The sequence below is a fragment of the Phalacrocorax carbo genome, chromosome 1, assembly GCF_963921805.1.
Source record: "Phalacrocorax carbo chromosome 1, bPhaCar2.1, whole genome shotgun sequence".
NCBI lineage: Eukaryota > Metazoa > Chordata > Aves > Suliformes > Phalacrocoracidae > Phalacrocorax > Phalacrocorax carbo.
This window is the reverse complement of record NC_087513.1, coordinates 2,411,256-2,431,850: the sequence shown is the minus strand read 5'-3', so window position 1 is coordinate 2,431,850 and position 20,595 is coordinate 2,411,256. Positions and strand designations below refer to the sequence as shown.

The 20,595-nt window shown below is 46.1% G+C and overlaps 1 protein-coding gene across 1 annotated transcript in view; it reads left to right on the top strand.

Moving 5' to 3' along the window:
* LRGUK (leucine rich repeats and guanylate kinase domain containing) overlaps window positions 1-13,079 on the top strand; it is a 52,563-nt gene extending 39,484 nt beyond the window's left edge. Inside the window, exons 18-20 of the mRNA XM_064442302.1 lie at window positions 6,268-6,402; window positions 11,697-11,866; window positions 12,283-13,079. Of these exons, the coding sequence (XP_064298372.1) occupies window positions 6,268-6,402; window positions 11,697-11,866; window positions 12,283-12,434 (457 nt within the window). The 3' untranslated portion in view covers window positions 12,435-13,079. The remainder of the gene's footprint in view (window positions 1-6,267; window positions 6,403-11,696; window positions 11,867-12,282) is intronic.
* The last annotated feature ends 7,516 nt before the right edge of the window (window positions 13,080-20,595 follow it).

The window sequence follows — 20,595 nt, the reverse complement described above, 5'->3', positions numbered from 1 at the left end:
GCAATGAGCAGAACGAATAGAAAAAGTCATACCTTTCAGCTCGTTTCAGGCATGTACAAATGCAGTCACCAATTGTACATATCAGATGCGTTGATGAAAATCATTCCAATGACAAAGGCTGGAGATTGACTATTGGGGAGAAAAAAAGCAGGAAAAAAAAAAAAGCATCTGCTGAATTAAACTGTCTCTAGAAAACAAATGACAGAAGCTTACAGGCAGAGATGCATAATTATGATGCGTTTTCCAGATCTTTACTTACAGAAAAGTTTTTTCAAGTAGCTGATGCATTCATTTTAAATTATGTTGAAATGAGACGAAAAATGGAAATGAGTATTTTCTTTCGCTAGATATTTTGGATTTGATTCAGTGTTGCGGTGTGAACTCTTCATCTGAGTCTGCCTTAGTCTGTTGCTCTTTACTCCCTTTATTCCACAATACTCATTCACTGGAAGCTGATTTTGGAGTTAAGTATCAGGCTCCTTTGGCAGAGCTGTCGGGCAAGGGAGAGAAAATCCTGTCACCCCCAATCAGCATTTTCAATTACAGGGCCTCGAGGGATAGATACGCTCAGCAGAATTAGAGGCAAAAGCAGACAACACCCCATTCCCTGCAAAAGATTAAGTCAAGAGGTGCCATAAATTTGAATGCTCTAAAATGGTTGAAATTCTGAGAAAGACTCTGAATCCTGGAATGTAGCGATTAGCGGAGGACCTGGTAGGTCCTATAGTCCAGTCCAGCAGCAAGTGTGTGGTGGTTCTGTTGAGCATGTTTGTTTATACAGAATTAAGTTTTAAATACCCATAAGAGAGGGGCTGTCACCTTGGAAAAGCTCACCTAGGGTTTGATGGATCTTTCTTTCAATATATAGCTATGGACCCGTGTCACGAGTAGCTTAAAAGGTTATTGCGTGTCGCCTTGGCCGTGGTGACTGTCTTTGTACACACTCTTAGCCTGTAGGAAATGTGAGGTGATGTGGTTTTCTTTAGCTTTTATCAGGGGCGAAGCAAGGAATCTGTACACAGACTGTGTGACTGAGATGACACAAGGTAGTTCATTATGTCATTATACGTAGTAATATTAGCAGCAGCATCCAAATAATTTTGGCGTAGTTATTGTGTTTTATACCTTTCCATGGTTCTCTCTTAAACTATATATATTTTAATGTCTTTTCATCTTTCTCTGCAATCCATGCTTAGGAAGTTCAGAAGGGTTACTATAAAGTCTCTCTGATTTGTTCTCAAATTGTTCTTTCTCTAATTAACTCTCAAAGCTGATCAGTCTAGAGTATTTCAAGTGTCCCTGCAGCAAGTGCTGCCAAAGAAGACACTATAGCCTGCATTTGAGGCACCACACTTCATTGTGTCTGCATAAGTTGCTCAAAAATCACACCGATCTCTTCATGCAGCCATTATTGCATTAGATATCCAGGTTCGACATCTCATCCCATAGTTAAGTCTAGATCCATCTTGGCTTTAGTGCTTCCCAGTTTTCTCATTCCTATGGAATATCTGTTATTTAAGTGATTTTCTTTCAAACTGTGTTTTATTTGGTGGTTTTATTTCTTTTTTTTTTACTTGGCTACATAAATAGGATAGGTCATGCCTGTTTAAAATCCAGTTTTAAAAAACTCTTGCTGTCTCTTCTAGCTTTAATCTTATCAGCTTTGTTCTGATGAATTTTTATTTAGAATATGATACACCTTTTCTTTATTTTCACTGTCAGCAGCAGTGCATAAATGTACTTTGCCCACTTAATACATCCGCTGTTTTTGTAAAAATATTATTTCTTTCACTCACTAGTAACGCATCCGGCCTTATACATGGTTTCAGCTGATGAATCTTGATGTAGTAAGCTTGCTGCCGTAGCACTCCTCGCTGGGGGATACTGCTCCTCTAGAGGAGCGAAGAGAAAAGAACTGGTACCCCTGCTTCAGTTCCTCTAATGTTACCCTGATCTTCCAGTGGAGTTTGAGTTGACTGAAGGTATGGATTGTGACTGGGAGAAGCAAGTATGCATTTTGTTCTGCCCCTGGGGAGGGGACATCTTGGAGTAAAGTGGGGCACACAGAGAGAAGGAAGTTCATTAAAGCGGATTAATTTTAAATCATATTGGGAAATACAAGAGGAAGGTCTGTGTTTGCCATGCTGGATGGAGTTGGTATAGAATGAAACTTTGTTCTGAGGGCATTGCAGGTAACCTGAAGCAAAACAAGACAAGTACTTTAAAAAGTAGGTGATTATGATTTTAAAAAGCATGAATTTGTGAAATATGCAGGTAATGGATTACGTATATTTTTAGCATATAGAAATACCAACATGATTAGCTAGAAGTTTCTACAATGTCTTGCTTGAATTTTTTAGCTGTTGGACTAGATTTTAATTGTGTAAAGTATATGAGTAGCTCCATTAAAGCAGTGTTTCATTTGAGCATTTGTCTCCTGATTTCTGCGGTTGAAAAGGGCTTTCGGTGCAAAGTAGACTTTTTTAGGGCCAGACACTTCTTGTCACACAACGAGGAAGGATTCAGTAACTTTACATTGGCTCATACACCCCCTTCCCCTTCCCCTTCCCCTCCCTGCTCTGTGCTGCCACTGGCTCCAGCTTAGTGATGAATTGGATAAAGATAGAGATCAGGTTTTGCCAAACAAAAAGGGTTTTGCAGCCAGATCAATTTCCCTCACTCTCTGAAGAACCACTTGTGCTGGGATCATGCTGGGAGAGAACTGGGGGTGCAAAGAAGTGGCTGTGGTCCAGAAATGGTAGAGGGCAGAGGCAGCTCAGTTTGCTTTTGAGCGAATTAAAACCCTCCTTCAGTTAGGAGCAAATCCAAATTCTATGAAATATATTAAACTGACGCCAAAAACGATGTATGCAAAAAAAGTTCCTGAGTTACTAGATGTTTTGAACTTCTTCTGCAGCTGTAAATATTAAAAGATTCTTTAATGCTTAATCTCATCGTTACACATTATAATCCAAACTGAAATATATTGCTCAATTTTTCCGAGTACGTGTTAGAAAATTTTAAAAGTGGTGTCACACAAGAATCTAACCTATTTTATTTATTGCAACCCCGCCGGGTTATCTACATAAATTTAGATTCCTAAATCCAAATTGCTGAAAACCTGGCCTCTTTATGTTTTGCCTGTGGCTGCGTGCAGGTGTAATTAAAGTCATTTTGATGTCTCATTGCCTAATATAATGTACGGGCAATGTTTGGTGGTTTGCTCTGAATAATTTCACGAGTTGTCTGTGTGTTTGAGGGCAATAAATATGGGGTTGGGTTGAAGTCTCATTCAGATCAGGCCTTTAGCTAATGATTAACTTCTTGATTTCATGTAAATGTTGCTGAAAGAACTGGAGTAAGCAAGAGCGCAGGCATCACCGAGAGGAGAATTGATAACACGCGATCTTGCTTTTCTGAGTTGGAGGAAGTTTGTACTTCACAGTTTCACTGGAGCTCCTTGCCAGAACAGGGAAGAGAGTAGGTCCATGGTCTACCTGTGGTTGAGATGCTGTCTTTAGGTTGGATTTGCTTGCTGTGAACATAAGATTTGCATGCGTGTGGTTGCATACATTTCCTGCAGACCCTCTTGTCCGGTCAACCTCTGACTTCAGTGTAATTTTGCTTTTCAGTTTTATTTCTATGCCCCTCTTAATGACAGAACGAGGACATTGTTCTGAACTACATGGTTATCCCTTTCACAGGGTGGAATTTAACTTCTGCAGCCTGTTTTCTTTTTATTATTTTTTTTCGCTGAGGCATCCTGGTGCAATTTGAGTTACACTCTGAGCCTCAATGACAGTACAGCGTTGGAGAGGCAATGTAAGGAAGATATTTAGTGCAGAGATAGAAGGTGAAAAACCACCTGGTAATACCTTTAAATACACATCTTTTTCTTTCTGTTGGCTGTGTTGCTTTAAGTTTATTTATCAACCAAGATGTAGCTTCTGAGAGCGGGTTGCGGGTTCTGAATCCAAACCTTTGCTCCAGGAAATAGAGTTCATTTCCCTGGGGTGACCCAGTCCTTAGAGGTGTGGCCTTGAATCCTGTCTTTGCATTTCTGCTTTGACTCTTATAACCTCCACTGTCAGGCTGTGTATTTCTGCGCTATATATTGAACAGAGTTCTTTGCTGAGAGATTTTATTTTCCTTTTTTAAAATATTTTTATTTATTTATTTCCATGATGTGGATTTGCAAGAAATGATTTCTGAGAGCACTCAGCTCTGGGGGCCATTAATGGAATCAGGCCCTTTCTCCCGTGTAATTGGTTCAGATTTTGATCTGAGCCGATAACGAGCAAACACCATTACCAGCTGGCGGTTGCTTGACAGTGAAACAATAACGGCTCGAGGCCTTACACTAGGGAAGCTTTATTTATAGGTGTTAATAAGAAGAAACTAAAGAAAGAGAAATTTAAAGATGAAGAGCAGCAAAACCCTGCTTGAAGTGCACAGGGTATTGGGCTAGGGACTGATTTCTGGAGAGGAGTGGGGAAATCTCATCACTGAAGCACCAGAAGACCCACGGGGCGGGGCGGAACAGCCCTGCTTTCGCAAGATGAGGAAGCGTGAAAAGACAGTTTAAGGTTCCAGCGCCTCTGTTTCCCGTGGGAAAGTGGCAGCGGTGGTCTTGTTGCCTTAATGGCCTCTGGGAGTGATTGAGGGCTTGAGGAAGAACTTTACAGTTTGGGTTTTTTTCCCAAACTGTAGCAATAAGTCTTCAGAACAGTTATTAACCCTCCTTAAAAACCTAGCTTCTCCCACGGAGCAAGCACTCAGCAGTTGCTACTGCAGTTAAAAATGTTCTTGACAAGCTTCCTTGACAAGCAAGTCAAGGTCCTGCCCCTGGGGAGGAACAGCCCCCCGCACCAGCACAGGCTGGGGGGGCCCTGCTGGAGAGCGGCTCTGCTGAGAGGGTCCTGGGGGTGCTGGGGGACAGCGAGGTGACCCTGAGCCAGCACCGGGCCCTTGGGGCCAAGGGGGCCAGCGGTGTCCTGGGGGGCATGGAAAGGAGTGTGGGCAGCAGGGCGAGGGAGGTTCTCCTCCCCCTCTGCTCTGCCCCAGTGAGGCCACACCTGCAGGGCTGCGGCCAGTTCTGGGCCCCCCAGTTCAAGAAGGGCAGGGAACTGCTGGAGCAAGGCCAGCGCAGAGCTGCCAAGGGGATCAGGGGCTGGAGCATCTCCCTTGTGAGGAAAGGCTGAGAGACCTGGGCTTGTTCAGCCTGGAGAAGAGAAGGCTGAGGGGGGATCTCATCAGTGCCTATAAATACCCAAAGGGTGGGTGTCAGGAGGATGGGGCCGGGCTCTTTTCAGTGGTGCCCAACGCCAGGCCAAGGGGCCACGGGCACAAGCTGGAACAGGGGAAGTTCCCCCTGAACATGAGGCCAAACCCCTTTGCTGTGCGGGTGCCAGAGCAGGGGCACAGGCTGCCCAGAGAGGCTGTGGGGTCCCTTCCCTGGAGACATTCACCCCCCGCCTGGACGCGGCCCTGTGCCCCTGCTCTGGGGGTGCCTGCTCCAGCAGGGGGTGGGACGGGGTGAGCTCCAGAGGTCCCTGCCAGCCCCCACCAGTCTGGGATTCTGTGATTCATAAGGAAAGTAGAAGATGGCACACACAAAAGTTACACAGGCTTGTTGCCCTTAAAAGTAAGAAGATTCCTTCAGAGTTCAGCTGAGGTGTGTCAGTGGGATGGCTCTGGTACAGGGGCTGGATGTATGGAATCTTCCAAGAGTTATGATTTTAAGGTCAGTGTTTCACTAAGGACCTCTCATGTTTGACAGTCTTTAGTGCTGCATCTCTTTGGTTTACATCTGTGGTTTACATCTGCGGTATGAATCCTGCAATTTCCAGGAATGCTTTTTTTTGGGTGTTATTCATGGCAATGAAGATGAAACTTCTCTCCTTGTGAGTTAGTTACAAGTGGGGGTGGATTTATATCACACGATTTTGGGTGTCTTTAATAAAAATTTCTCTATCTGAACAAGTTACCCCACATTGCTCTCTCAGTGGAGAGTGATTGATCCAACCTGCTTTAGATATCTACTTAAACTTGAGTTTATTAATACTGTAGCTGTAACTGTTCCTCTCTGTTGGCTATAAACAGAGGCTGGTTTACTAAACCCAACTGCTTATTGCTGCTTCTCTCCCACTGGAGATAACGCTCCCCTCCATCTGAACAGGTTTTGTGGATTCACTAAGCACAGATCATGCTGTCACAGTTTATAACTGCGTGTGTCAAGCACTTTATCTTCTTTTTGTATCATTTTAGGGACCTGGCAGTCACTCCTGCCCCAAGCAGCTCCCGTCAAGAATTCCTGGAACCAACAGTACATGCTTCTTTGCTCTCAGACGCAAGGAATGTCACCCAAGACCAGAGCTTCCCCCTGACTAACCCAGAGAGACGGTGAGTTCGGTTTCTGAGACAGCAGATCATCGCTGGGTGGAACAAAGGTTAATGCTGCAACATGCAAGATCTAAAACCATTTCCCAAGCTAAAGCAGTTGTCTCATCTGGTACATCAACAGCCTTATTAAACACGTGTCGCTGCAGCATAAAGCAAAGTCTTGTCATTCGTGGGAATGGTTTCATTTAGATGCCATAATTCACATACATAGAAAGGGAGTTTCAAGAGCTTTCTATCAAGATGGAAAAAGATGCTGAAAGAAACTTGGTCCAGGTATAGAAAAAAACAGAACTTGAGTGCTAAATATGTTGTTTAAACAAATTTACCAGATATTGCTATCAGAATTCTTTCTCATTCTCTCTTTAGAGTATTACCATAGTTACTGCTGAATACATTTGGGAGTCTCTGGGTGATATCATGATCTTCAGATTCATATCTCATGCATGATAACAGCAGACCCCATCAGGATACTGAGCTCTGTAGTACCTTTACCTTCTCTTACTATCTCAGCCATTGCTGCAGTGCTTCATATCTTGTCCAGCATCTCTGCTCCTGAGTGATGAACGTCCTCATTTATTTGTATCACAGCTAAACAGGCTCTAAGCTACGGGAGGGAGACAAGTCCTGTCTCATTTAAAGCTTGTAGAGAGGTGAGGATAGAAGAAGATTTGAAGAGGCCACAGCTTCAATGTCTTTTTGGCCTTCAGCTATGAAGCATGCTATGTTTTCCTGACTTGCTCTGCGGGTCCGCATCATCTCTTGCAAGATGGCGGTGACTTACTCTAAAGGGCCTGTTTCATAAGTACATCTGAGCTCTGTCTGCCAACAGGCCTGTCTGCTGTTGTGGCAAGTGACATTGCGGCCTTTCTGTGCCGTATCCTAGATAAACTGGGGTTTTTTTCCCCCTCTTCTGGCCATCTGTTTTAATCTCATGCCCAGATGGGATACACAGAAGCAGTCGGATGCCACACAGCATGACCTAGTGAAGCGTGACATGCCGGATCCCCCATCCGCGCTAGGAAATAGGTGTGTGTTTGTAGCCATGCTCTGCTTGCTCTTCGGAACCTACCACAAAGCTCATCTGAAAGCTGCAGCTTAGAGCGAGCTGACGTCTACGTTATATGGCTGTTGGTAAACTGGAATTTGATTGTGGCTTCGATCCCATGTCTATTATCTTGTTCTCATTCCACACAAACCAAGGTACCTTTCCTCCAATATTTAAACATACCATACTGTGTATTTTTCACCTATGTGTTTTCATGTCCTTTTAAAATCACTGTGAAATAACCCCCCGAACACACACTAGGCAGCTTTTCACATTAAGTCAAACCGATGAGAAACACTGAGCATCTTTATAAGGTTTCAACCCATTCACTTTATTCCTCATCCGTTAAGCAGAATTCTTAGCTAAACTTGCTGTTGAAAAAATCTCAGTGTTCCTTTTATATCCTAGAGAGACTGCCAGTTCCCCCTATGTGATGTACTACCTGCCACTGTAATTACAAGTAGTTAATTAGCATGCTGTAAAAGCGTTGAAACTGTAGGCCTTTGCAGATTCATTTGTCCTGAGTATTTGTGCCACAGCGGAGCGTGCTGAAGGGGAACCGAGTGAGCATGTGAGAGAAACGGAGTGCGTAATAGGTTGCAGAGGGATTATACATCATCTGTCCTTACCAGTAAGAGGCAAGACCTATAACTCAAATGAGTGTGAAGCTATGATGAGTTGTAAAGGTCTTACCCTTTGCAGATGGGAATAAATATGTCTTTCCACTCCGCCACATTTTGGTGTTTTGACTTTAGCAGTGTTTTCATTTAGCACTGTTAATAACACAGTGGAAAAAACAACTGTGAGGAGAGAAAAAGCAAACTGCTAATCTGATTCATTTTCTGTGCATGCATCATGGCCTACGGTGAAATTGTATAGAGTCATGTTGTCAAATCCTTTTGCAAGGGCAATATGGAAAGTTTGGAAGAAATTTGCTTATAGGCGTGGTTGATGGGAAAGCTGTTGCGTGGATGCATTTGAAATATTAGTGAGAAAAATCCCACATTTCTGAAGTATTGTAGTAAAGCCTGTAGTGATTTTTGTTTGAATATTGAGGTAGTTTAACATTTTCTTTTCCTTTCTCTCCAATTTTATGCTTTCAACATTTGGAATGGAAGAAAGAGTAAACTAAAAAAAGCCATCAAGGGGTAAGAGCATGAATGCATCGACCTCCAGGCACAACCATGAAGGAAAGATTGTTTTCCAAGATCAGGGACTGCAGATCAGTCTGATACCTCACTGGGCAACACTGTGTCCAGGTCCCAAATTTTTTGCATTATTTCTCAAATCTGTCAGTTTTTATTTAAGCTTGAGCTGTGGTGGAAATAGCATCATTATTCTTCAGGTCACTAACATTTCTCAGATTCGACTCCTGCAGTTGTTCGGTTACTTTGTGTCTACAGGTAAAATACAGGATCATCATCCTGATGGCATTTACTCAAGAGTGAAAATTAAAGTTTTTGTTTGGACATCTGCCCGCTGACCTGCAGTTTTCAGCAGGACAGTTTCTAATTACATCCATGGCTTCTTTTCACTGCTAAGACCCTAGCAATGGGCTTCTCCTTGGAAGTAAACTATGATGACCTCATCTCCCCTGATTTCACCAGTTTCCAGGGGTTTTTGAAGTCCTCTGCTGGAGACTGAACTCTCCCACACATGAAAGTGTGGATTATTTTTGCCTGAGGTTCCATTTGTTCTCACTCATAGGCTTAAACAATTTATCTTTACCTTTGGTGAGTAGCAGTCCTTTAGGGCAATGTATCTTACAACTGTAATTTAAAGGACTGCTAGTCACCACAGGCCATGATGAATTCTTTAGGTCCCTGTCTGCTGTATTTCATGACTCGCTTTTACCAGTAGGGTTGTTTGTACAGATATTGAAACGATCTGGTTACAGCATAACAAGGAGAGGAGGGGCAAAATGTAGTGAGTTGGAGAATAGAAACTTAATTTCTCAATCTGTTACTATACCTTCATTATTTGTGAGGTTGAGGTGGAGTCGGAACCTTACCTACCATTGACCAGTGCATTTAACGAGGATCTGTCTCAAATACCTGATTGCATGTCCCCATTCCTGCCAAATACAGCCAAATGAAATATATCCATCGATTGAAATATTACGACATCATGTGCAATGATGCATGTTAGGGTTTGGCTGTCCAGTGCAACCATAATCTAGACAGAATCTCTAGCAGTCCAGTGCTTTACTCCTCAACTCATTACTAACATATTTTGTATTTAGGGCACACAGAATCCATTTACCTCATTACTCCCTAGGGTAATACTTGGAGTTGTTTTAAACTTCCTATTTTTCATTTCTTTTCCATTTAGCTTTCTGGGAAATTTTACTAGAGGGAACACGTGCCTGTTTCACCTGTAATAGTTCTCTTTTCTGTGCTGAGGCTGTTAGGGAAGGACAAGTTATCCAAACTGCTTTACAGGTCGCCTGACAAAAGCACAAAGGAGAGGCAGGTTCTCAGCTCCTCTGCCCCACCTCTCCCAAATACCTTGGACATCTAGACGGCAGAGACCTCAAAAGCGCTAGTTTTCCCACTTATTTTTGATGTTATTAAATAGTTTTACAAGAACCCTTAATTAAACTAAATGTTTCCTGTGACACTTGTACACTGGGTACCTGCCTTTCCTTTACCCCCTGCCAAGTGGTATATAAAATATTTCCCACAGTTTACCTTGTCTTTTGCCCTTTGAGAAAGGGACGGCTCGGGAGAAAGGCAGTGAAGATTTGTGTCGAATGCTTCGGATGCTGGATTTTAACACGGTGCATTCATGTAGTTGTGGCTAGAGATCCACAGGGTGTTAATTGCAAGTATATGATACCTGGTTTTAGCCTTTATTTGTAGGCGAATGTGTGACTATGTTCTCTAAAGTAAAAGCGGTACTAGGCAGCCTTTCAGAAATTGGAATAGCTGTTGCTGGAGAGTCCAAGCTGCTGTTGATACTGAGCCTGGGTTTACTACTCCTAGTAATTTTTTTATCCCTACTGCAGTTATGTCTGATGCCTATTACAGGCAGCTAAAATGAGATTACGACTAGGGTTAAACACTTGGCTACAGCATTTAGTGTTTGATGAGCATCCTCGGATGCAGCGGACCTCAGAGGAAGATGCAAGCGCTCAGTACATTACAGGGTATAATATTCCTTTACCTTGAAGACAATGGCAAAATTCTGACAGACTTCCACAGTACATCTAGCGAGAAGAGAATTACCTGCTTCTTATGGGAGTACCACACTGTTTTATCTCATTATTTGTGATCCCTTCTTCTTACTGTATGGATTTATTGAAATACTGCTGAAATACTATCTTTCTATTCCCCAGAACACTGTAATCACAGTATTCTCACAAGCTAAATTGCTTCTTGCAAGAATTACAGGATTAAATTCTTTTGGCCTGCACCGAGGATAAGGTCAGGGTAGTTAATCTTTGAACTTCCTCCCAGATTCATAAATCTATGAATGAATTTCTCTCACCTAGACCAGCACAGTCCCTTCTGTGTGAAGAGAGAGAGACATTATTAAATATCTTAAACATTGCTCCGGATATGTATTATGGTTTTGCATTAAATAGATAGTTATTGATCTCTCCATATCAATAAAGGTCTTTTCCTTGCTTTTCTTGAAGTGAATTGATAGAATAGAGATGGAAATGGAAAACCTTCATCAGAACGAGCTACAACACGGTCGTTATCATTGTCAGGGCCTCAGACCACTCAAGCTTTGTCTTTGACTAGATTTTCTGCCAGAGATGCAGGTCGGAGGTGCCTTGGGCGGGGCTCACTGGTGAATGACTATTCATGGTCCGTGTTGTCACTGGGGCACTACAGAAACACTTCTTTTTAAGGCAATTCCTATTTTCTTTCCCTCACCAAGCGAGAACATGGCCTGCAGCGCTGAGCCGCAGATTTGGAAATGAGGAGCTCTGAGTTCTGATCCAGATCTGGAGCAGATTCACTGTGAGGCCTGAACCTCTTTATTGTACCTGGTGTACATCTGGGCAATTAATTTAACCAATAAATGAAAATCGAGAGACGTAGCAGTTGCGTTTGGTAGCACTAGAAGTTTTGAGGGAATTGTAATATGTGAAAAAGCGTTGTGTAACTGATAAGCACTGGGATTTATTTCTGACTTTTGACTGAGTTGTGTGACTGCAACACCCGTAATACTGTCAGACCTGGTGCATCTGCGCTTTTTTTATTGCTATTTTAAAGCATGAATCATTTCCTCCTCTCAGCTGCAGAGAATCTGGTCCTGCTAGTGGACGATTTCTAATCTCAGCTGGTGCATCTGCTGGTGAAGGTCTGTCGGTTCGGACGCCTGTTCCTCATGCGCATCTCGCTGAAGAAGCCAAAGCCGAGCGTCAAGATCTAAGAGGAGCTAAAAATGGAGTGGACAGCTTGAAAGGTTTGAGCCGTATTCCAAAGCAACAGTTTTGCTCAGGTTGTGTATCGTTCTTGCTGTAATGATAGAGGCTGTATTTGGGTGACAGGGCAGCTTCTTCGTGCTTCTGATAAAGACACTCTTAGAAGCAGCAATGTCACGACGTGGCAGGATCACCGCCACGTGAACACAACATACTCAATACAGCAGCTTTCTTTCAATGAACTTTAGGAGAAATTAAAAATAGTGGTTGCTTAGGCATAGAGTTACTCTTCCACGCGTACGAGGTGGAGCACTCACTAGACTACCTGAAGATACTACGCTTCCCCCACCCCCAGAACACTGGGTTTCAGCTGGAGATATGCTTTGTGGTAAATTTTGTCTTGTCCTTGATATAAACACCCTCTGAGTGCTTCTTTGCTTATTGATCATTTCTGCAGAGACTGAGCTCCCCAGTGACAATCTTCAGAGAAAATCCAGCAAGGCCAAGACTGGTTCTTCTCATGTGCCTCAGCTCATCAACTGGCCAGGCTCCCACTCCAGACCCGTCCTACCTCCAATCCCGTCTGGGCGGAAGACGACCAACCCTTGACGGCCACCACTAGCCAAGTCTTTGCCATGAATACACTGAATTGTTCTGGCTAACAGAAATGCTGATTTTTCGATATATTTCTCTTCAACAAAGTGCAGTCTATCAAATATTATTTCTAAATCCATTTCTGATTAACTCTCCCAGAAAAAGTTATTTATTTATAACTTTATTAAAAAGTAATTTCTGTATTGCCCAAAGCAAAAATTATTTCCCCAGGCACTCTCAGCTGGGAAGCGGCGTAGAATTTTCCTAACAGCCACGTGACCGTATCTTCCATTAATTTCTCTCTTTCCTCCCCCTCCTATATCACGGATTTAATTGAGGTGTGGAAGCATCAGGGCCTCTGATAATATTGTCTATATTGTAGTACTAGTGAATTATTTTGAAGTGGGATTTTATGAAATGTGCAAAGTTAAGTTGGGAGTGAAAACTAGATCCAAGTCTTTTTTAATAAAACTTGTTTTTTTGAAGGGATGAGACATAATGCTTTAATTTGCGAGTGTATTTAAACAATCTAGCAAGGAGTCGTCAGAAAAAAACCAGTGCAATTACTGAGAACTAGCCGAAGCTGTAAGTAGCATGTAAAGATTTGTTTTTCTGTATGTGGAGCAGAGCTTTGATGAGTAAATAAAGCTCTTGAGTTAATGTTTGTCCTGATTAATTTTCATTACCATCTACTTATAGAACAGAGAGTGGGGTCCTTTTGCCCGAGCAGCTTCCCCCGAGGAGGGGCGTTCACTATTTCAGATCACAGCGTGGGTCCTCAGAGGCTTTTGCGTGCGCAGGAGATGTCACTCGTTGCCACAGCGTGGAGTCGTGCCCGCAGAGGAGCTCTGTTTTACCTCACCGTGTACGTTCGCCATGTGGCCGAGGGTTTTCGTTGTTTAAATAGGAAGAACTGAACGAAGCAACACAGCTCGTGGTAAGTAATGGATAGATTCAGATAGCCTGACCTTAAATTCCACTGAAGCCTGTAAAACAAGTCAGCTTTTTATCAAGTAGTTTCCTTTCCACGTAGCAGCTGGCTGTATCTTCCAGGTGAAGTACAACAGCTCTTCCGAGGCACCGGTTCTTTATCATTGATTTTGGCAGAGCTAAGAGCAAGGCTGCTCCGTGGCTTGGGTTCAGAAGGAGTTCAGGCAACCGAAGCTGCGGTTTCAACCTTAGTGGGCTTTTTGCCAAAGCAGTTCAGCAAGGTGGGTACCTGACTGCCACCGAAGGACTCCCAAACCTCCACGGTTCCTTCACCAAATCCCACAGGGCTCTTCCCGGCCGCTTTCCCTCTCTCAATACCTCTGCAGAAGCTGGCCTGGCTGTTAGAGCTGGCTTGCGCGGTTGATTGACACGGCTGCTGCTGAGTGATCCGTTTTTGCTGTTTTACAGGTGATAGTAGTTTTGCCAGCGTCATGGTTAATGAATACGTACGAGGCACCTCGTGGTTCGTACACAGCAGGGCCGGGGTGATCACACATCCTCGCTTAAATCTGGGAGGGAGTACAGTCAGTGCAGATAAATCCGTTTTCTCCTGGACATTAATGCAGAAAACCGTATTTAGGCCTTTGTTCTCCATTGTGGTCTGTGTTACAGGGAAATAAGAGCAGCGGGTGTTGGGTGATACCCTGGTCACGTCAGTGCCTCCTTCCTTTTGCCTCCATTCCTGCTCAGTTCTCCAAGCCAAGTTCACTTTTCCACATTCGGTCCCCCGCTCCCCACTCTTTCCCTCGGAGTGGTTACTCCCTTCTGCGTAAAACAGAACAAAATGTGACAAGTTATCCCTGAATTGTGCTGCATTTCCTCCACTTGAAGTCTGCAATCCTGCAAAAGCCTCGTACATCTTAAGCGAGTGAACGCAATGATTCAAACTAATATTTACAGGAACAGTCCTAAATGTTAAGCTCTCCTGTACAGGAATTACATCGCTATTTCGGTTATATAGAGCTGAGCATACGAGTGGAGTATAAATATGTTACTCTAATTTCCCAGTTGGAAAAATAAATCATTTGTTCTTCTGTGAGTGCCATGAGAAAAAATGAGCGCTGGATCAGAGCGTTGGTTACAGAATCACAGAATCCCAGAATCCCAGGTTGGAAGGGACCCCAGGGATCATCTAGTCCAACCTTTCTGGGAAGAGCACAGTCTAGACAAGATGGCCCAGCACCCTGTCCAGGCGACTCTTGAAGGTGTCCAACGTGGCCGAGCCAACCCCTTCCCTGGGGAGATTATTCCAGTGGTGACTGTCCTCACTGTGAAAAATTTCCCTCTGGTGTCCAATCGGAATCTCCCCAAGAGCAACTTGTGTCCATCCCCCTTGTCCTCTCCATGGGACTCCGTGTAAAAAGGGAGTCTCCATCTTCTTTGTAGCCACCCCTTAAGTACTGGTACATGGGGATGAGATCCCCTCTGAGCCTCCTTTTCTCAAGGCTGAGCAAACCCAGCTCCCCCAGCCTATCCTCGTATGGTTAGCTTACTTGCATTTTGTCAGACAATAGTGCTTGAGGACAATCTCCGATTTTGCAATCAATTCTTGGGCTCTGAGCTTTCAAATCCTTCCAAATGCGGCACATTCAGTGGGGTCTAGGGGACAAGACCCTTTAGTGGAATTAGGATAAGGGATTTTAAAAACACCGGGGAGGAGCTTAGGTTAGAAATGTGCTGAAGTCAATTCAGCAAAATATTCAGTTTCTCCCCTCCGCAAGCTTTTACTGCCACACGCTCTCGCTCGCTCCCTTCCCACTCCCCAGCAGACCACAGATCGAATTCCCAACCCAATTTACAAGGTTCCCAAAAAAACCCTGCACGATGCTGACCTGCCCTTTGTCTGTGGCACCCCGGAGCGCGGGACACCTGGCCGAGGCCGAAGGCAGAAGTGCCGTTGGATTGCCCATCTGCAATATTTACATTTCATTTAGCAGCTTGCGAAGCTTTGCGGTTTGTCGGTTTTAGTTTAGAAGGCTTATTTTTGGCTGAAAGTACAGAACTTGTAACTTGGTGCCTATATATTTATAGACTGGCAGATAAAAGCGGGGCTGTTTCAGGGAACTCTGTTTTTATTGGCAGGAAGCGTGTTTGGATTACAGCAGAGTAACACCTTAAGTTAGTCATGGCGAAACAAGTCTCTGCGTCTTGAATTTTACAGAGGGGAGTATAACAAGCTGTTTAATTTCCCTTTTTTAAATTAAACATTCAACATTCCATAAAATCGGTAACTGTGGTTGCTGCCTTGTGAATGCAAATGGCTTTACCGGCCGGAGGACGCAGCCGCGTGCTTATCATACGTGCCGCGTCGTAGCCCTGTGTTACCCACCGGTAAATCAAGGCAGCAAGAAATTCTACTGATAGGTGTTATCTCCTGAGGGTTTTTGAATGGGAATTGGGTCAGAACCCAGAAGTCCTGCGTCTTGCTTGAATGCCGGGTCTCGGAGGTGAAGCAGAGGAGACCGTACTTATGCAAAAGAGTTTTGGGAAGTCAAGGGCACCTGTTTTATCCTGATTCCTCCCTCAGGCCAGGAGCAGGGTGGTGGGAGTTACACACAGACCCTATAGGACAAGTTGCTACTGGCTTAAGGAATGGTGGGTTTGTCAGGCATAAGGGGACAGTGGTTTAACACAGACCTGTGCCTGAAGGTGAGGATATGAAGTTTGCTAGCGAAAAGTTTGATGCCCATCTGAGCGAAGCCTTCCAGGGGCTGCAGAATAGGTCCATAAATAGCTGCTCCAGCAAATCTGCTGTGGATTTTGGGTGCTGGAGGCCAAGATGTTCCACGGACAATCACAGAGTGTGTAGGCAGCCAGGGCAAACTGCTGCTGGCTTGGTAGAAGGTGAAAGCAGGAGATATGGGGCAGCTTGGATTCTCCAGCACCCGCTCCCCAAATTAGTAGCTGTATTTGTGAAAAACTGAGTGCAAAATGGTTTGGTTCGGTACCCTGACCATCTCGCTGTCTCCCTCCTCCACTAAACCCACTCACATGGGCCCTAGAAACCCCAGAAGCTGGAAACACCAGGTCAAGAAGGGCAGGGAACTGCTGGAGCAAGGCCAGCGCAGAGCTGCCAAGGGGATCAGGGGCTGGAGCATCTCCCTGGTGAGGAAAGGCTGAGAGACCTGGGCTTGTTCAGCCTGGAGAAGAGAAGGCTGAGGGGGGATCTCATCAGTGCTTATAAATACCTGAAGGGTGGGTGTCAGGGGGATGGGGCCGGGCTCTTTTCAGCGGTGCCCAACGCCAGGCCAAGGGGCCACGGGCACAAGCTGGAACACGGGAAGTTCCCCCTGAACATGAGGCCAAACCCCTTTGCTGTGCGGGTGCCAGAGCAGGGGCACAGGCTGCCCAGAGAGGCTGTGGGGTCCCTTCCCTGGAGACATTCACCCCCCGCCTGGACGCGGCCCTGTGCCCCTGCTCTGGGGGTGCCTGCTCCAGCAGGGGGTGGGACAGGGTGAGCTCCAGAGGGCCCTGCCAGCCCCCACCAGCCTGGGATTCTGTGAAAGAGGCTAGATTTGCTGGTGAGACCACTGCGAATCAGCAGCTACACCTTTTTACTTTTTTAAGCATGTTCTGGAAGCAGGTGGGGACGAGTTGCCAGTATTGACCAAAGGGCTGTTTATTTCTCTGCAGAGCACACACATCCCTTTCTAATACCTTCCTGAAGCACCATGTCATGTCCCAGCACCAGCTGGCTGCCCCGCTACTTCTGCCTGCTCCCTCAGGAACTTGTCTAATTGAATATGCTGCATAATATGCTGCTAATTTGGCAGCTGTCAAAATGAATTATAATTTTTTTTAACAGAACCACAGTGGGGGCGAGGAGAGTTGCCGCTCAGTGTGATTACACCAAGTGCTCGTGTTTCTCTTTGCATCCCCAACTCAAGGGAGAGACGAAGAGGGGTTTGAAGGAGACCCATCAGGTCTTTCCCTGGTCTCACCCTCCACTCCCGTGGTGTTGCTTCAACAACTCCAGCCCTGCAAACCACGCCGGGTCCCCCGTCTATTTACCAGTTGTTACTTCCAGCGCCGGCTGCGTTTGCCAGCCCAGCCGGAGGCGCGTACCTTCCCCCCATGGTCGATGGGGTTGGAGCTCCAGCAAGCGCCTCTTGGTGCAGAGTCAGCCCTGCAGCCCCGGTGCTCAGCGCTGCAGGCCCTGCGTAAGCTCTGCACTAAATCTTGCTTCGTGGACATACCCTTTCGGTAACCCGCACAAAATATTTCAAGCTTCTGAGCTATTTCTTTTTTTGTGCCTCCTGTAAAGCGGAGGGAGAGGAACCCTTGTAGCTGAGGCTGAATTTCATTTTCCTGCAGGGAGGAGGAGGCGGCTCCTACATTTTTATCATTCGTGCTCTTCCCTGCTCATACCTCAGAGCAAGTAGAAGCAAGAAGGTGTAAATCAATGTCCATCACGGAGGCATGAAGGCTCCACAGTAAAAAATCCCCCACACTGAGGGTCCTTCCAGAGAAGAGATCTTCCCTGGACACCCCCATGTTCCTTCCCCAGTGCTTTCCTGGCTGGTAACAGCACAGGGGCTCGCAGCGGTGAGACCCTGCCCGGAGCAGAGATGGGCTGGCATCATAAATCCTCCAGCACGAAAAGGATGATTTCCCATACACTGGAGACTATGTGGGGTTCAAAAGCAGCCAGGAGCGGTTTTCCTTGCACTAATCGCCCATCTACAAGAAGGGCTGGAAAGAGGATCCAGGGAACTACAGGCCTGTCAGCCTGACCTCGGTACTGGGGAAAGTTATGGAGCGGTTCCTCTTCAGCGTGCTCACCAGGCAAGTGCTCGACAGCCGGGGGATCAGGCCCAGCCAGCACGGCTTCATGACAGGCAGGCCCTGCCTGACCAACCTGGCCTCCTTCTGTGACGGGGTGACCCGCCTGGTGGGTGAGGGAAAGGCTGTGGATGTGTCTGCCTGGGCTTTAGCAAAGCCTTTGGCACCGTCTCCCCCAGCACCCTCCTAGAGAAGCTGGCGGCTCATGGCTGGGCCGGGTGGCCCCTTCGCTGGGTAAAACCTGGCTGGTGGCCGAGCCCAGAGAGTTGGGGTGATCGGAGCTAAACCCAGTTGGTGGCCGGGCACGAGCGGGGCTCCCCAGGGCTCAGTGTTGGGGCCAGCCTTGTTTAATGTCTTTATCCATGATCTGGGTGAGGGGATCGAGTGCGCCCTCGGTGAGTTTGCAGGTGACACCAAGCTGGGCGGGAGTGTCGATCTGCTGGAGGGCAGGAAGGCTCTGCAGAGGGACCTGGGCAGGCTGGATCCATGGGCCGAGGCCAGTTGTGTGAGGTTTAACAAGGCCCAGTGCCGGGTCCTGCCCTTGGGTCACACCAACCCCAGGCAGCGCCCCAGGCCTGGGGCAGAGCCGATGGTTGGACTTGATGATCCTAGAGGTCTTTTCCAACCTTAATAATTCTATGACTCTATGAACTCCATGCTTTGGGGCTTCCCCTAGTCAACTGTGGGGCCTATGAAGGACAACGTTCCTCTCCTCACCTTATCTCACTTGACTTTTGGTTGACTCGGAGTGTTGCACTCCGCCTTCCTCCGAGGCAGGGCATGATGCCGCATGCCCCACCCCAAGCACCTGCATTTCATGTGATTGCACCCAGCCGATATGATCCCAGGCCAGCTGAGCCACAGCTAGTGTGTAGCTGCACACCTTCACGACAGACCAGACTCGATGAGCTGTGCTATCTTCCAGGGTCCCAGAATGGAGATCTTCCAACAACCCAGCAGTCCTGGTTGATGGAGGGGGTTGGGGTATTTCATCCTCTTCTCAAGGGTCGAAGCAGCCACCAGCACAGCAGGAATGATGCTCCAGGGACTGCTGTCTCCCCTCCTGCCCTGATAGAAGACACCTCTAATAGTTTTAGGACCCTTTGCAACACCCAATTTCTCTGCAGCACTTCAAGTGTCACCAGGTGTCACCGCTGGGTCACGCTTTAGGCAGCATCTGCTTTTTGCCCTCTGAAGAGGGGACCGTGCTACCAGCCCAGGGGTTATTTCCACCCGTGTGATTTTTACCACCCAGGGTCTTCCTGGTGGCCCAAAGCAGGGTTAACGCCTTGCCTTGGCATGTGCCACCACAGGCATCTTCCCAGCAGAGACCATGTCACCTGCCTCTTCCTTGGCCAGTCCCCAGCACCTGCGACATGGGAAAGGGGGCTGTGTGGCTCCAACGGATGTTCCCGCTTTGCCTCCTCCCTCTCAGGCTGGAAGGGGGTAAATTAACTGTCCCCTTGCCCTGTGCTGAGGTCCTTTGGTCACTGCAGGGTCAGTGCATCCGTCTTCCAGCTGCTTAGGGAGAGAGGGAGGGCGAAGGGTGAAAGCCGGCTGGTTGTAACTGTATGAAAGTGGAAAAATAATAATAAATACCAAAAAATTTCCAGCAAACTTTGGCGCGCTTTCGAAGAAGGAAGGGTGCCAGCAGAGACCTGTGAGCCTGGGCTGTGCTGGAGGCAAAAAAAATGGTTCCATATCCTCAGAGCTCTTCCCCTCCCAAATTTTCCCCGTCAATAAATCTCACCTTCTTGCCCTCTTGGGCTCCAGCTGCTGATTTACGACTGCTATAATGAAAGACGCTGAACAGAAATTAACTGTGTAGCTCCAAGTGATTTACAGAGACATCTTTATCCCTCTCCTGCCCCTCTCATTTAATTTAGTGGCAGGAGCAAGTTTTTTACACCTTGGAAGTGACAAGGATTTCATCGTGTTTCCCAAAGGAGCGAGTTCAAGGCTTTCCCTCTCACTTTAATAATAATAAAAAGCCCCTTGTTTCTCTCCGACCCCACTGTGGTGAGCCAGGCTGCAACGTGCCGGGGAAAGATTGAAAGCATTAATAAACACCAGCCCCAATTTAATGAAAGGCAAAAGATTTTGAACAGAAATCTCTGAGCTGATGAAAGCAGAGCCTGGCCGATGAGGATTTATTAAACGAACTGCTGCCAGGATCTGGGGAAAAGATGATTTGTTAAATTAGAAATATATTTACTTGGTAACTGCTGGAGAATTAAGCACGCCCATTAAAGCTCTAAGATGGGGAAGGTTTAAAGGTGTGTTAAGTGTGAAGCGATGGCGAGGCTTTTAACACCACGTCACTGTTTTTGCAGTGATGGAGACGTCACCGGGGTCTGGAAAGACCACAGTAATCACTTCATTTCTTGTTTGTGTTTTTTTTTTT